At 47.9% G+C, this 16782-nt stretch overlaps 1 protein-coding gene across 1 annotated transcript in view; it reads left to right on the forward strand.

Moving 5' to 3' along the window:
- MYH13 (myosin heavy chain 13) overlaps positions 1–16782 on the forward strand; it is a 65509-nt gene that overhangs the window by 21282 nt on the left and 27445 nt on the right. The window contains exons 15-20 of the mRNA XM_033184548.1: positions 2399–2472; positions 2563–2650; positions 9168–9285; positions 10111–10234; positions 11825–11961; positions 14669–14924. Of these exons, the coding sequence (XP_033040439.1) occupies positions 2399–2472; positions 2563–2650; positions 9168–9285; positions 10111–10234; positions 11825–11961; positions 14669–14924 (797 nt within the window). The remainder of the gene's footprint in view (positions 1–2398; positions 2473–2562; positions 2651–9167; positions 9286–10110; positions 10235–11824; positions 11962–14668; positions 14925–16782) is intronic.

The raw sequence follows: 16782 nt of genomic DNA on the forward strand, positions 1-16782 counted from the left end.
CCCATGAGCAGATTTCTATTCCTAGCCTCTGGCAACCACTCATCAACTTTCTATCTCTGTAGATTTGCCTATCTGGGCATTTCGTGTAAACTGAATTATGTACTGGATGCTCTTTTGTGTCTGGCTTCTTTCGCTCAGGCTACTGTTTTCAAGGTCTGTTCCTGTTGTGGCATGTATCAGGACTTTGTTCTTTCCTACAGACAAATAATAGTTCATTGTATGAATATATCACATTTTGTCTGCACATTCATCAGCCGATGAACTTTTTGGCTACTCAGCATGATGTTGCTATGAACATCTGTGTAGAAGTGTATATGTGAACATATACTGGCAATTCTTTTGGGGTATATACAGTACCTAGGAGTAGAGTTGCTGGGTCATATGACAACTGTGTTCAAAGTTTTGAGTAACTTCTGAACTCCTTTCCAAAGTGGCTACACAGGGGCCAGGTGTGGTGGCTCACACCTGTAATCTCAACAGTTTGGGATGCTGAGGCGGAAGGATCATTTGAGGCCAGGGGTTCAAAACCAATGTGAGCAACATAGAGATCCTGTCTCTAAAACAAAACAAAACAAAACAAAACAAAATAAAATAAAATAATTCGCCAGAAGTGGTGGTGCACACCTGTAGTCCAGCTACTTGGGAACCTGAGCTGGGAGGATCACATGAGGTTGGGTGACTGAGATTACAGTGAGCCATGATTGTGCCACTGCACTCCAGCCTGGATGACCGAGTGAGACCCTATCTCAAATAAATAAATAAGTAACACAAGCCAGTATCGCTTTTTAAGATTACCAGTAAATATACTTTTAAATAGTTACCAACATAGAGTTTTAACATTATATGCCATTTTAAATGCATACAATTAATAAATTAATACACTATATGAAATATAATTATTCATTAGACAATGAGATTATTTTTTAAAAATGAAAGCCTAATATCCTCTGGGCAAGGGAATGTAATAAATGGGAAATGGGCACACACGTAAACCTCAATGATAAAATCATTTTCTTTGAATCTGATCACAGTATCTCTGTAACTACATTGCATAAACTCACCTAGACATAACATCAACTCTAACATAAGACCCTGTGTTCATGTGGATTTGGGGAAGTGGCTTTCCTGCCTTCCCTTCCCCAGTCCAAACACAGATTTATGCTAGACGCCGGGGACAAAGTGGGGTGAAGGGAAAGGAAGACGGGGGAGACCGAGACATGGCATTTTCCCCCAAGGCTACATCTTGATTAAGTATCAGAGAAAATTGAGTCATTCGGAAAAAGTAGACTCCAAATTAAGATGGTAAGTTGAGTTGTTTCCTTTAGGAAAGGAAAAACAAATCAACTTATAAAATATTCTTGAGAAAATTCTGTGTTACTACTTTCAGTTACGTACTCATTTAGAGATAAGCAGGGATTAAAGAATAAAAGGAGGTAAATTCGTGAAAGAAACTACAAACATTGCCAGGCGTGGTCGCTCACACCCATAATCTCAGCACTTTGAGAGGCCAAGTGGGCGGATCACTTGAAGTCAGGAGTTCAAGACCAGCCTGGCCAATATGGTGAAACCCCTCTCTACTAAAAATACAAAAATTAGCCGGACATGGTGATGCTCGCCTGTAGTCCCAGATACTTGGGAGGCTGAGGCAGGAGAATCGCTTGAACCTGGGAAGCAGAGGTTGCAGGGAGCCGAGACTGCACCATTGCATTCCAGCCTGGGCATCGCAGTGAGACTCTGTCTCAAACCAAACAAACAAAAAGAGAAAAAGAACGAAACTACAAACATTAAGAGGGACATCTCAATCTTGCAAATTATTCAGTTTGCTTTCAGGTCTGATTTCTAAAGGAAAGGACTTCCCTTTCATACTGAGAGTTTAAGTTATACTCTCAGTTAAATACTACCCACACCCCACTCCCACCTCGTTCCCACAATGATAAAGCTGAGGGTTCTCAATCCTGGGTAGTTTGGAGGCATTTTAAAAACAAACTAACAGGCCAGGCACGGTGGCTCACACCTGTAATCCCAGCACTTTGGGGGCTGAGGTCAGGAGTTCAAGACCAGCCTGGCCAACATGGTGAAACCTTGTCTCTCCTAAAAATACAAGAATTAGCCAGGCGTGGTGGTGCACACCTGTAGTCTCAGCTACTTGGGAGGCTCAGGCAGGAGAATGGCTTGAACCTGGGAGGTGGAGGTTGCAGTGAGCTGAGACTGTGCCATTGTACTCTAGCCTGGAGGACAGAGCAAGACTCTGTCTAAAACAAACAAACAAAGAAACAAAACCTCAGGTCTCTCATGTCAACAGGAAACCAGAACTCGGGACTGGGAAGGGGTGGTTCAGGAAGCCCATTGCTGGGTCCTCTGGGATACATCTGACATGCCCTTCTGTGTCTGTCTCTAGGCGACTCCGGGGGAAGCAAGAAGGGCGGGAAGAAGAAGGGCTCCTCTTTCCAGACTGTGTCGGCCGTGTTCAGGGTTGGTGTTTTGGCAGCTTCCACATCCGGTTGTTTTTCTGCCCAGTGAAACGGCATTTGCTAAATGTGCTTGTTTTGGTTTATGTCCCAGGAAAATCTAAACAAATTGATGACTAACTTAAGGAGCACCCACCCTCACTTTGTACGATGTCTGATTCCCAATGAGACCAAGACTCCTGGTAAGTACCAGCAGATCTTGCCAAGTATTTGAACAGAACAGGACGCCCTGAGATAAATGCAGAATTCTGTGGGTGTGCTCTTGGAAAGAGTGATGGTCTGTATCACTTCTGAAAGCGGTCTCTGAAATAGGGTTGCCAGATTTAGCAGATAAAAATACTGGATGTACCCAACACAAAGAAATGATCAATGTTTGAGGTGATGGATATCCCAGTTATGCAGATATGATCTTTGCACATTTCACGCTTGTATCAAAATACCACGTGTACCCCACAAATATGTTCAACTATTATGTGACCACAAAAATGTTCAAAACCGAATGCCGTATTAAATGTTATTACATTTCAATTTCAGATAAACAATGAAAAATGTCTTAATATAAATGTGACCCATGCAATATTTGGAATATACTTCCTCCAAAAAAGTATCCATCGTTTATCTGAAATTCACATTGAATGGCACATCTGTATCTTATCTGGCATGCCTACTATGGAATCATATTCAAAATATTGTGTGTCCACAGCTTTCATAAGATGAAGTCTCTGTTGACCTCCTTTAGCCCAAAGTTAAATACCACTACATTAGCTAAATAATCGTCTTAGGTATAGCATCAGTAACAACTGTTTGAGGCCATACTTCATGTCAATCACTTTGTTATATTATCCCAAATCCTTGCAACAGTTCTCTGCAAGATACACGTATTGATCTCCAGTTTATAAACGAGAAAACTGAGAATCAGAGACTATATATAAATATAGAACCCTATGCAGTAGAGGGCTCCTTTCACTGTCACTTCATCCTGATTTGCGAACATTCTTGGAGTCTAGCTTTTTCAGTGTTATTTGTCACAAAAAGGAAAACCAACTGCGACGTGGAGCTGTGCCTATGGGGTAGTGCACTCACCCGCTGAGCTGTTCTATGCCCAACACGGGCCTCCCAGCTCAGAATTAAACATCCTGCCTCTGCAACATTACAAGTAAGCAGAGGTATAGATTGTCGGGGGAAAAAAAAATAGTTCACCTATTACCATGTGGCCCTAAGCAGAGCATCTGAGCATTTTCTGCCTCAGCTTTCTTGTCTATAAAACAAGGATACAAGTGGCATTTTTATTTATTATTTCCTTCTTCAATAAGCAGTCATAAAGTGGTTACTCACTTTGCAAATATCAGCTCATTTAACCCACCTTAGAGGGTTGTCGTGAGGGTTCAATGAGTAAGTGCAAGTCAAGCATTTACAACAGGGCTGAGCACATTGTGAACACCCAGCAAATGTTGGATGTTAATTATTATTATTATTATTATCATTATCATCATCGTCATCACTCAGAACTAGAAACTTTAACTCCCCAATAGCCAGGTGTGGTATACTTAGTGAAATTGTATCTTCCATGAAAGTTAGGTTCTAAAGTCGAAGTCGAAGGCAATAACCAGCTACATCATTGTGATATGCATTATTTGGGGTATCCTGCAGCCTCCTGACCAGTGAACCAGCTTCTCCAGTGTTGGGAAGAGTGGTTTCTTTGGTTAAGCATCACAAAAAATCATTGGCTTTTATGTAGGTCTTGGAAAAAATCTGTTTCCGTTACTGTTGTCGTTGAGTACACGCTTGCATAAATCAAACATGCTTGTGGCCTGACTCCTCTCTCAGCAGATGGCCTGCAACGTGGCAGGAGATGGCTTTAAACTGTACCTCTGGGAGGAAGGCTTTTGGTAATCCACTGGCTTATATTATTTTTTTTTTTCTTTTGAGACAGAGCCTTGCTCTGTCACCAGGCTGGAGTGCAGTGGCACAATCTCGGCTCACTGCAACCTCCGACTCTCTGGTTCAAGGTATTCTCCTGCCTCAGCCTCCCGAGTAGCTGGGACTACAGGCACCTGCCACCACGCCCAGCTAATTTTTTGTATTTTTAGTAAAGATGGGGTTTCAACATGTTGGCCAGGATGGTCTCGATCTCCTGACCTCGTGATCTGCCCGCCTCAGCCTCCCAAAGTGCTGGGATTACAGGCGTGAGCCACTGCACCCGGCCCTACCTTTTCTTTGGGAAGGTAAATGTTGCTGAAATATCTGTCCTTTTCTGTTGTGTTTGCTTCTCCTTAGCTCTGGCACCTACCTCTCTGTTTTCATGTCCATTTCTGGGAATAGCCCAACACTGATACAGAAGCCTGGTGACACCTTAGACAGCACCTAGTGTGCCCTCTTTATTTTCTAGAAGACTAGAGACTATGGAGATTTCCATGCCTCACCCCAGGGCACCTAGAGCAGGGGCTGGGAATCACAATCCATGATCAAATCTCAAGTTCCTCCCCACCCACAGGCACATACGCGGTTTGCTAGTTCTCCCGAATCCTCCGGGGCTTCACAGGCACAGATCCTGTGCTCATCTGCTGAACAGGGAACCCTCAGGAGCAGGCTCCAGCCTCTACTCCTCTCATTCTCCTCGTGCAGCAAACCTGGGGCCTGCTAAGTCTGTGCTGCTGACTCACCAAAGGCTGGCTCGCTGCTGTTTTTAAATGTAGGTTTTATTATTGTTAAGGGATGGAGAGGCCAACAGACCAGAAGATGGTTACCATTAAAAAGACAGTCACGGCTGGGCATGGTGGCTCACGCCTGTAATCCCAACACTTTGGGAGGCTGAGACAGGTGGATCACCTGAGGTCAGGAGTTTGAGACCACCAGCCTAACATGGTGAAACCGTGCCTCTACTAAAAGTACAAAAATTAGCCTGGCGTAGTGGCGCATGCCTGTAATCCAAGCTACTTGGGAGGATGAGGCAGAATTGCTTGTACCCAGGAGGTGGAGGTTGCAGTGAGCCGAGATTGCGCCACTGCACTCCAGCCTCAGTGACAGAGGGAGACTCCGTCTCAAAAAAAAAAAAAAGACACAGCGCTTGAGAGGAGGGGGCCTGCCACAGAGGGCCATGAGGGGAAGCACCAGGGCTGGGTTTGGGGGTGGGGGAGTAAGGAGAAATCACAGGCCAGAGCCTTGAGGGTCATTCCCATGGGATGGAGCCAGTGAGGAAGCATGAACAGGCCAAGCAGGTTTGAATGGTTTCAGCAGGGCTTCAAAATGTAGGGACTTTTTCAAGTTGGCCGGTACCCGGGGCCCTGAGGTGAGCAGGGCAGGGAAATATTGGCCCAGAGTGTAAGAGCCCTGTGAGAGCCTGACAAAGGTAGGGGTCGGGGGTTAAGGGCTTTGGATAGTTGGTTTGCATCTGAAAGATGTGCTTGCGGGAATTTGCTATCTCCTGGAATTAGCTAGCCCTCAGGAAGGGCAGTCTCTCCGGAGCTGGCGAGGCCCCAAGATGCCAGAGCATCATAAGATACAGCATATTTCAAAAGCATGGCGAACACCACTGCCCATGGAAGCGAAGATGGCTGGAGAAAGGAATGGGATGGAAGTGATACACTTGGAGAAGTAAAGAGGAAAAACCCTTCAGCAGCTGGAGCAGAAGAATGAGAGAATAGCTCAGGGAAATTTTTAGGAGTTTTACACGTTGGTACAAAACCAAAGGAGGCCCTCTACATGGACCTGATAGAAAACAACTCAGGCCAGGTTTGAGGAAAAACAGGGCAAGCCCTAAGAGAACTCCGCTCAGGATTCCGAGTCTGCACAAACCAGAGGGGCCCTGTGAGAGAGGAGAGTCCCGTATCGGCTCTGCTACGGCCTCGCAAAGCCCTTCACCTCTCTGGGCCTCAGTCTCCCCCAGGGCCCTGCCACCCCATAGGATGCCTCTGCAGGAATTAGAAAAGATCTCCCAGTCCAAGTGGGACACGGCCCTTAACAGGATGGACAGCCTGGCAAGCATGGTGGCAGCTCTGGCCTCCCCACCATAAAATGATGGTCCTTTTGGCTTTCTTCTGGCTCTAGAAGCTTCCATTTTCTTGTAATTATGCCTTTTTCTTTCTGCTCCTGGCGCTTAAGAAGAAAGAGGCCTCAGGCACATGGTTAAAGCAAGTGTTAATCATGCCTGCTGTCACCATTTTAACCTCTGTACTGATCTTTTCTCTCTCTTTTTTTTTTTCAAGACAGGGTCTCACACTGTCATTCAGGCTGGAGTGCAGTGGTGCGATCTCAGCTCACTGCAACCTCTGCATCCCAGGTTTAAGCAATCCTCCTGCCTCAGCCTCCCGAGTAGCTGGTATTACAGGGACACACCACGCCCCCCAGCTAATTTTTTGTATTTTTAGTAGAGACAGGGTTTCACCATGTTGGCCAGGGTGGTCTCGAACTCTTGACCTCAGGCGATCTGCCCACCTCAGCCTCCCAAAGTGCTGGGATTACAGGCGTGAGCCACGGTGCCCGGCCTGTACTCATCTTAACTCCGTTAATCTTCAACCGCCTGATGAAATAGATACTATGGGTTGAATATCCCTTTATCTGAAATGCTTGGGACCAGGAGTGTTTTACACTTTAAATTTCTGTGGCTATTGGAATATCTATATGAGCCTAATGAGATATCTTGGGATGGGACTAAGTCTAAACACAAAATTCATCTGTTTCATATGGGTCTTATACACATAGCCCTAAGGTAATTGTATAGAATATTTTAAATAATTGTATACGTGAAACAGTTTTGGCTGCAACCTGCCTCACGAGCTCAGTTGTGGAATTCTCCACTGTGGCATCAGGTTGGAGCTCAAAGTTTTCAAGCTTTGAATTTTCTGATTGGGGACGCTCAATCTACATTATTATCCTTATTTTACAAATAGAGAAATTGAGGCAGAGACAGCCGGAGTCCACAAAGCTAGTAAACAGCACAGCTGGGATCTTAACCACTCAGGACACTCAGAATCATCATCTGAGAGCTCACGGGAGTCGAATTAGACCATTTCTAAAGTTCTCTCCACATCGGCGGTTCTATGAATTTCTTTTTTAAATTATTTTATTTATTTATTTATTTATTTATTATTTATTTATTTATTATTTGAGACTGAGTCTTGCTCTGTCACCCATGCTGGAGTGGAGTGGCATGATCTCCGCTCACTGCAACCTCCGCCTCCCGGGTTCAAGCGATTCTCCTGACTCAGCCTCCCCAGTAGCTGAGACTACAGGTGCCCACCACCATGCCTGGCTAATTTTTGTAGTTTTAAGAGATGGGGTTTCACCATGTTGGCCAGGCTGGTCTCGAACTCCTGACCTCAGGTGATTTGCCCACCTCGGCCTTCCAAGTGCTGGGATTACAGGCATGAGCCACTGCACCTGGCCAGTTCTCTGAATTTCTGAGACATTTTCTCCTTGCTCTTAATCACATTTTTTTCTAGAGAATCACCGCCTGATAGGACTTTCAGAAATGATTAAATGCCCCATGTCTGCACTGTTCAATAGGGTGGCCACCGTTACATGAAATGTTTACATTTACATGAAAAGTTTTAAAATGTTAATTAATTTTTAATTTTAATGAACTTAAATGTAAATAGCCACATGTGGCTGGTCACTACTGTATCTGACATTGCAGCTCTACCAAAGCCTTAAAAAATCATCTAATTGTATAGTAATGTCTCCTCACAACTACCAGGGAAGCATGTGGGCATTCTAGAAGCTTCTCTAAGGTTAAGTCAAAGCCAGCTTTGGCCCCACCCCCCTCCCAGCAACTTAGGGAGTCCACAAAGACAAGCCATCAGGTTGCCGTAGCCCCTCTCCTCTAATCCCTCACTCCATCCTAGTTTGATCTGTGCCTGACCCAGGCTGGTTACCACAAGCACCCGCATTACCTCCCCAGGGGGGCTCGCCCCTCTGGCTCCTCCCCTTCCAGCCAAGCTCCATTTCTCCCCCAATTCCTAGAGCAAGGGCTGAGTGGTCAGCAGATGACCGCCGCCCTGCCTTCAGCCCACCTCTGGGTCCCCTCCCATGGCCTCCTCTTCCTTTTTCTTTCTTTCATTATTATTATTATTATTTTGAGACAGAGTTTCACTCTTGTTGCCTAGGCCTGGAGTGCAAGGGCTCAATCTCAGCTCACTGCAACCTCCGCCCCCTGTGTTCAAGCAATTCTCCTGCCTCAGCCTCCCAAGTAGCTGGGATTATAAGCGTGTGCCACTATGCCTGGCTAATTTTTGTATTTTTAGTAGAAACTGAGTTTCACCATGTTGGCCAGGCTGGTCTCGAACTCCTGACCTCAGGCGATACGCCCACCTTGGCCTCCCAAAGTGCTGGGATTATAGGCATGCCATCCTTGTGTAGATGCAAGAAGACATCTCAGGTTATCCCACAGGAAGCCCAAGTGCACCCTGCATTCACTCTGCCCCCTTCTGCAGCCTTCCTACAGAGTCAGGGCTGAGGACAGAAAGCACAATGCTTTGGCTCTTATTGCCATGGTTATGAGGTGCTAGCATCTCCCCAAGAGGTTGGGATTATTTCTACTGCGGGACCCACAGGCAGGCTCCAGCCACTCCTAGCCCTCTACCTTGGAGCTGGCACTGACTCTCCCACTCAAGTGTGGATGTGCTGGAGGGTTTCATAGTGCCTCAGACCATCAACAAATGAAGGGGTCACAGGCACACCCCCGGGACGTTCTCTCTCCAGGTGTGATGGACCACTACTTGGTCATGCACCAGCTGCGCTGTAACGGGGTCCTCGAGGGCATCCGGATTTGCAGAAAGGGATTCCCTAGCCGGATCCTCTATGCTGACTTCAAGCAGCGGTAGGTTCCCTCTCTCCTGTGCATCTCTCTCCTTCCGAGGGCAACTTCTGCATTCCCCAAAGACACTCTTCGTATTTGGGGAGATCCCAAGCCTCCCAGAGTTTCCACGGACTTCATCTCTTGCTGGAGGAACTGACACTATGCCCACAGTGAGTGCTGGGCCAGCCCAAGTGGTTCCAAATTCAGGGCCCAGACCCTCTAGCCTGATTGTGACTCTAGGCCAGGATGTCTCAACTTCTGAACTATGGACATTCAGGCTAGACATTCAGTCCTTTATTGTGGAGGCTGTGCTGGGTGTGGGAGGATTTTAGCAGTAACCCTGCCCTCTACTCAGAGATGTGGTAGCGAACCACACCCCTCCCCGCTGAGCTGTGACAATCAAAACTCTCCAGACATTGCCAAATCACCCCCAGGTGAGGCCCGCAGCTCTAGACTAACTCTGTCCTCTGAGCCGCCATTGGGGTGCGCAAGTCCAGGCCTCATCCAGGTTGGAGGACAGGAGAGGACCTTCCAGAAGTAGGAGAACCAAGGTCTGCAGGTCACGGTTGATTTCAAGGCTCTTCTAAGCCAGAGGAGAACCATTTCCTCTGACAGCAAACTTCCCACCATGCTCTCAGCTGGGCTTCCTTCTTTCAGGCTTCTCTCCCACCCACCGTGACCCCCTTGTGAGAATCAGCCCCTAGCTATTCCCATCTCCCAGACCAGCTGTACAATATTCCACTTCCTCCTAAGGCTGGAGCAGGAGAAGATTCTAGAGGGCCTGGTCTCAGCTATGAAGCCTTTCCAGGGATTGGAATCCATTCGGGAAATGTCCTCTCTCCTTAGGTACCGGATCCTCAATGCCAGTGCTATCCCTGAAGGGCAGTTCATTGATAGCAAAAACGCCTCAGAGAAGCTCCTGAACTCCATTGATGTGGACCGGGAGCAGTTCAGGTTCGGCAACACCAAGGTGAGCAGAGGCAAGGCTGGGACTCCTCTAGTAACCTCACAGCCCTGGGCTGCTTGTTAACTGATCAGAAAAGGGTTCCTTTCCCCTTCTGGTGCACCTGACCGTCCTTGCCCAGTCACCCAGGTAAAGGGAGCTCTGTGTCTAGGTAGAGAGAGCTTGTCTCCCTGTTGGTTTGTACATGGCTGGAAGCTTAGACTGGAAGCCTCAGCCCCACTATGCAGCAAGGATAGGAAAAGCCAATGGGGAACTCTAGCGTCCCAGAGGTAAGAAAGAGCTGAAAAGAGAGGAGAACGTAGAGAGGACTTCAGGGACACTGAGGCCTTGAGAAGAATGACTATAACCAATAAAACCAGCTACCAGGCAGGGCGCAGTGGCTCATGCCGATAATCCCAGTGCTTCTGGGAGGCTGAAGTAGGATTGCTTGAGACCATGAGATGGAGGTTGCAGTGCACTTGATCACCCTACTGCACTCCAGCCTGGGCAACAGAGTGAAGCCCTGTCTCAAAAAACAAAAATAAAGACAAACTAGCTGCCATTTATTGAGCACGTGAGTATCAGCCCCGTGAGAACCCTCCTGCACGCACTTCACTGACTCCTCACTATCCAGCGAGGTGGGAGTGATGCTGACAAGGGTGGCACTGACTCCTCAGGTTCTTGGGAGGTTGAGAAACTGACTCAAAGTCACACATGGATAGATAGTAAGTGGCAAAGGTCGGCTTCAAATCCTGGCTTGCCTCCGAAGATTCACATCTCGGAAAGGGGCAGGCTGGGGATCCCCACCAAGGAAGAGCCTGCTGGCCCCAGAGGGCGCTTGGTTTCCCCGGACTGTTACGGAGGGAGTGGGTGAAGTGGGCCTGAGGGTAGGACCAACGTTCCCGGATGGACAGAGAAAGAGAGTGAAGCCAGTGCATCTGTTAGTCTCTCTGATCTGGGCACAATCGCATCCCATGGTTTCTTTCTGGACTCATCTTTGTTTCCTGTACGTGAGCTCTGTCAGAACTGGTCTCTGTGGGTTGGTGGGGCCTGGAACAGACGTTATTTTTGTTGTTGTTGTTTTGGGTTTTTGTTGTTGTTGTTTTGTTTGTTTTGTTTTGAGACAGAGTCTTGCTCTGTCACCCAGGCTGGAGTGCAATGGCGCAATCTCTGCTCACTGCAACCTCCACCTCCCAGGCTCGAGTGATGCTCCTGCCTTAGCCTCCTGAATATCTGGGATTACAGGTGCCCAGATACCACCGCGCCTGGATAATTTTTGTGTTTTTAGTAGACACAGGGTTTCACCATGATGGCCACGCTGGTCTTGAACTCCTGACCTCAAATGTTCTGCCTGCCTTGGCCTCCCAAAGAGCTGGAATTACAGGCATGAGCCACCACACCCAGCCTGGAACAGACTCTGGAACAGGCTGCCTCACTGCCCAGGAGGGAACACTGAGGAGACCAGAGTCACCGGGAAGCAAGTCCTGGAAACAGAATTGCTGCCCCTGCCATGCTCTGAGGTTGAGGCTCAGAGTTGGGCAGAAACAGGCCCCCTCAAGGGCTTGGCTGAACACCTGCTGGGGAAAAAGGTCAAGGCTCCTCTGTCTTTTAATGCAGGTGTTTTTCAAAGCTGGTCTCCTGGGGCTTTTGGAGGAGATGAGAGACGAGAAGCTGGTGACGCTAATGACGCGCACGCAGGCCTTGTGCAGGGGGTACCTGATGCGGGTGGAGTTCAAGAAGATGATGGAGAGGAGGTGACACAGACCCTCACCTCCACCTTATCCTGCCTTCTCTGCTTAGCAGCTGATGTTGCTTCCTGCTTTTCGTCTTGGGATATCCATGTACTTGCTCTTTCTTTCCTTCATTTATGTAACCTACATCTACTGAGCAGCAATCCTGGGCTGGGTGCTCTGCATGGCACTGGGGAGACAGAAATGAACCCTGCCTTACAGGGTCACAAAGGAGTGGGAAGCAGACACATGCATGGCTGGTTTTAATGCCTGTGACAAGCGCAATGTTCGTGTTATAGTCGGGGGATAGGGAACTGGCAAGAATAAGCCCCTAGCCTAGTTGGGGGGTTGGAGTTGGCATGAAGATGTCAGCAAGAAGGAAGCACTTTTTTTTTTTTGAGACAAAGTCTTGCTCTGTCATCCAGGCTGGAGTGCAGTGGCACAATCTCAGATCACTGCAACCTCCATCTTCCAGGTTCAAGTGACCTTCCTGCCTCAGCCTCCCTAGTAGCTGGGATCATAGGTGTGTCCCACCATGCCTGGCTAATTTATATATATATATATTTTTTTTAAGTAGAGATGGGGTTTCACCATGTTGGCCAGGCTGGTCTTGAACTCCTGACCTCAGGTGATCTGCCCGCCTCAGTCTCCAAAAGTGCTGGGATTACAGGTGTGAGCCAGCATGCCTGGCTGAAGAAAGCACTTCCTGAAGCAAGGTCTACATAACCTGAGAGTGGGTGGTCTGGGAGGAAGCCGGACAAGCAAATGGCTGTCATTAGACTCTAGAGCAAGAGGCAGGCAGTGGAGGTCCCTGTGTGTCACATTCGGAAACCCAGGCTGCACCCTGTCATTGATGGAGTGCTGTAGAAGGTGTGTGGGGAGATGAGGGGTGGGATTGCGTCACTCTGGCAGTTAGGAGGAGGGTGAACACAAGGGCTATGGAGGGGCAAGACCACAGTGTGGCAGAACTCCAAACAAGGGATGACAAGGACCTGAAGTAGGACATGGTTGGTGGGTTAGAGAGCAGGGCACGGATTAAAGGAATGTTTAAGTCTGATTCCTTTGATAATTCAAGAGAAGGAATCGCAGCACTGATGACTGCAGGGATTGCGGGGAGAGTGTGGGAGACAGCCTGTTCTCCCTGGTTCCCTGATCCCCTGTGTGACTCTGACTGTCAGAGCCATAATGGACCGCCATTACGTATGCGTCAGGAATGACTCCCAGGCATCCAGCTTGGTGAAGCAGATGGAAGCCAGCACGGAGATGTAAAGAATCTCAAGAAGGCAAAGAGAAGCCAGTGTTCAGGAATCCATAAGCTATGTAAATACAAAGCTGTGGAGGGTGAAGGGGAGGAGATCATGTGGGTGATGCTGGGATGAAAACAGCAGTAGAAATTAGGAATACAGGCTGGTTGCGGTGGTTCACGCTTGTAACCCCAGCACTTTGGGAGGCTGAGGTGGGCAGATCACCTGAAGTCAGGAGTTCGAGACCAGCCTGGCCAACATGGCGAAACCCTGTCTCTACTAAAAATATAAAAATTAGCCAGGCATGGGCCGGGCGTAGTGGCTCACACCTGTAATCCCAGCTACTCGGGAGCCTGAGGCAGAATGTTGTGAACCTGGGAGGCGGAGCTTTCAGTAAGCCGAGATCGCACCACTGCACTCCAACCTGGGCGACAGAGCAAAACTCTGTCTCAAAAAAAAAAAAGGCAGGCATGGTGGTGCACACCTGTAATCCCAGCACTTTGGGAGGCTGAGGCGGGTGGATCATGAGGTCAGGAGATTGAGACCATCCTGACTAACATGGTGAAACCTTGTCTTTACTAAAAATACAAAAAAATTAGCCGGGCATGGTGGCAGGCGCCTGTAATCTCAGCTACTTGGGAGGCTGAGGCAGAATGCTGTGAATCTGGGAGGTGAAGCTTTCAGTAAGCCGAGATTGCGCCACTGCACTCCAACCTGGGCCACAGAGCAAGACTCTGTCTCAAAAAAAAAAAAAAAAAAAAAAGCCAGGCATGGTGGTGCACACCTGTAATCCCAGCTACTCAGGAGGCTGAGGCAGAAGAATTGCTTGAATCTAGGAGGTGGAGGTTGCAGTTAGCCGAGATTGCACCATTACACTCTAGCTTGGGCAACAGAGCAAGACTCCATCTCAAAAAAAAAAAAAAAGTCTCAAAAAAATATATAGAAAAGAAAGAAATTGGGAAGACAGATCAACTCTACCAGGGCAAGAGACTAGGAGATGACCAAGGACAAGTCCTTGGTTTCTTCAGCAGGAAGAGGGATCTCATATGGCAAAATACAATGAAACAGGAATAATGTTGATGGAATCGAAGGCAGAGAAAGTTTCAAAAGTTGAGAACTGATTAACACATCAAATGTGGGAGAAAGACCCAATAAAATAGGAATGAAAGCTATTCCTTGAATTGAGCATTAGGAAGTCACTGATACCCTCAGGCAGGGCACTCAGTAGGGTGGTGGAAGGGGCAGCCAGGTGACCAGGGGCCTGCAGGAGGCCCCACGACCTCTCCTACCTTCCAACCTGTGCACGTGCCTCTGTCTCCTCTGCCCCTCATTTGCAGACCTACTCTGGATCCAGAGGATCTGCCAAGCTTGGCTGCACTTCCCCACCTAACCAGGAAGGATGGAGGATGGGGCCCATGGGGGCAGGTGCGGGGTGCAGAGACCAGACCTTGCTGAGTTTATTAATTCGAGTCCTAATGGGTGTACAGGGACTCCATCTTCTGCATCCAGTACAACATCCGCTCTTTTATGAACGTCAAGCACTGGCCCTGGATGAACCTGTTCTTCAAAATCAAGCCCCTGCTGAAGAGTGCAGAGGCCGAGAAGGAGATGGCCACCATGAAGGAAGACTTCGAGAGGACCAAGGAAGAACTGGCCCGATCCGAGGCTCGCCGGAAGGAGCTGGAGGAGAAAATGGTCTCCCTGCTGCAGGAAAAGAATGACCTCCAATTGCAGGTCCAGTCTGTAAGTACCTCCTACTTAAGAACGCAAAACACAGACTCTGGAGGACAGAAAACGGGGAGGAAGGTTGAGGGCACCATCAGGTGTCTATTCAAGAGCCAGTGGTGCCACCCAGTGGTTGTATGGAGTATTGCTCGTAAAAGGATGCCTGGTCCCAGGCTTCGCCAAAGCAGCGAGTGCCAGAAATTATGTCTGCAAAGAGAATCTGTGCTCTGATTTGTCCCCGACATCACAGAATTAGATATATTTTGCTGTGGGCATGAGGGATATAGATGTGTCATACGTATATGCACCACACCTTTTAAAAAACAATACGAATAAAAATAAATAATCAAAATTAACCCAATTCAAAGTCGCAAGAGTAATTGTCCATATATGATTTACAATAATATGTAAAAAGTACTTTAGGCCAGGCGCGGTGACTCACGCCTGTAAGCCCAACACTTTGGGAGGCCGAGGTGGGAGGATCGCTCGAGCTCAGGAGTTCAAGACCAGCCTGGGTATCATGGCAAAACCCCATCTCTATAAAAAAAATTCTAAAAGCTAGCCAGCCATGGTGGTGCATGTCTCTAGTCCAAGATACTCAGAAGGCTGAGGTGGGAGGATCACCTGAGCCCAGGCGCTTGAGGCTGCAGTGAGCTGAGAACATGCCACTGCACTCCAGCCTGGGCAACATAGTGAGACCCCGGTCTCAAAAAAAAAAAAGTGCTTTAAACATACATAATTTTATCAAAGAAATGGGAGGATATAGGCTGGACGTGGTGGCTCATGCCTGTAATCCCAGCACTTTGGGAGACCGAGGTAGGTGGATCACAAGGTCAGGAGATCAAGACCATCCTGGCTAACATGGTGACACTCCATCTCTACTAAAAATACAAAAAAAAAAAAAAAAATAGCCAGGTGTGGTGGCACACACCGGTAGTCCCAGCTACTCGGGAGGCTGAACAGGAGAATCGCTTGAACCCGGAGGTGGAAGTTGCAGTGAGCCAAGATCACGCCACTGCACTCCAGCCTGGCGACAGAGCAAGACTCCGTCTCAAAAAAAAAAAAAAAAGAAAAGAAAAGAAAAGAAAAGAAAAGAAATGGGGCAGTATAATTGCCTCTTTCACAGAGTGAAGACATTTATAATTTTCCCTTTTTAATAAACCTCCAAATACTTTTACCTTTTGTTTTTTATGCAGAGCATTTTCCACTCCCCTTTTCACGTGATTTCCCAACCCCTATAGTGAGTTAACAGGAGCACTTTCCCAGGCACAGCAGGCAAGAGAACAGTTCTTGGAACCAGATAACTGGGTTTCTAGCCCAGATGTTCCACCTGATAGCCGCGTGACCTTGGGCAAGCTATGTATCCTCTTTGTGCTTCCGTTGTCTCATCTGTAAAATGGGCACAGTCACAGTACTCACCTCATCCAGCTGTTGAAGAATGAACAGTTAATGCCTGTAAAATGCCTAGCACACAGCTCATGTTTATAGATGTTCAATAAACATTAGCACATGTGCCAGTCTCCTCCCACGCATTACCCTGCAGTATGTGTCTTAAAATACTCTTAGGCCGGGCGCGGTGGCTCAAGCCTGTAATCCCAGCACTTTGGGAGGCCGAGACGGGCGGATCACAGGGTCAGGAGATCGAGACCATCCTGGCTAACCCGGTGAAACCCCGTCTCTACTAAAAAATACAAAAAACTAGCCGGGCGAGGTGGCAGGCGCCTGTAGTCCCAGCTACTCGGGGGGCTGAGGCAGGAGAATGGCGCAAACCCAAAAAAAGGCAGAGCTTACAGTGAGCCGAGATCCGGCCACTGCACTCCAGTTTGGGTGACAAAGTGAGACTCCGTCTCTAAAACAAAAACAAAAAACAAAACAA

This window comes from Trachypithecus francoisi, unplaced genomic scaffold (genome assembly GCF_009764315.1).
Source record: "Trachypithecus francoisi isolate TF-2019V2 unplaced genomic scaffold, Tfra_2.0 Lachesis_group20, whole genome shotgun sequence".
NCBI classification, from domain to species: domain Eukaryota; kingdom Metazoa; phylum Chordata; class Mammalia; order Primates; family Cercopithecidae; genus Trachypithecus; species Trachypithecus francoisi.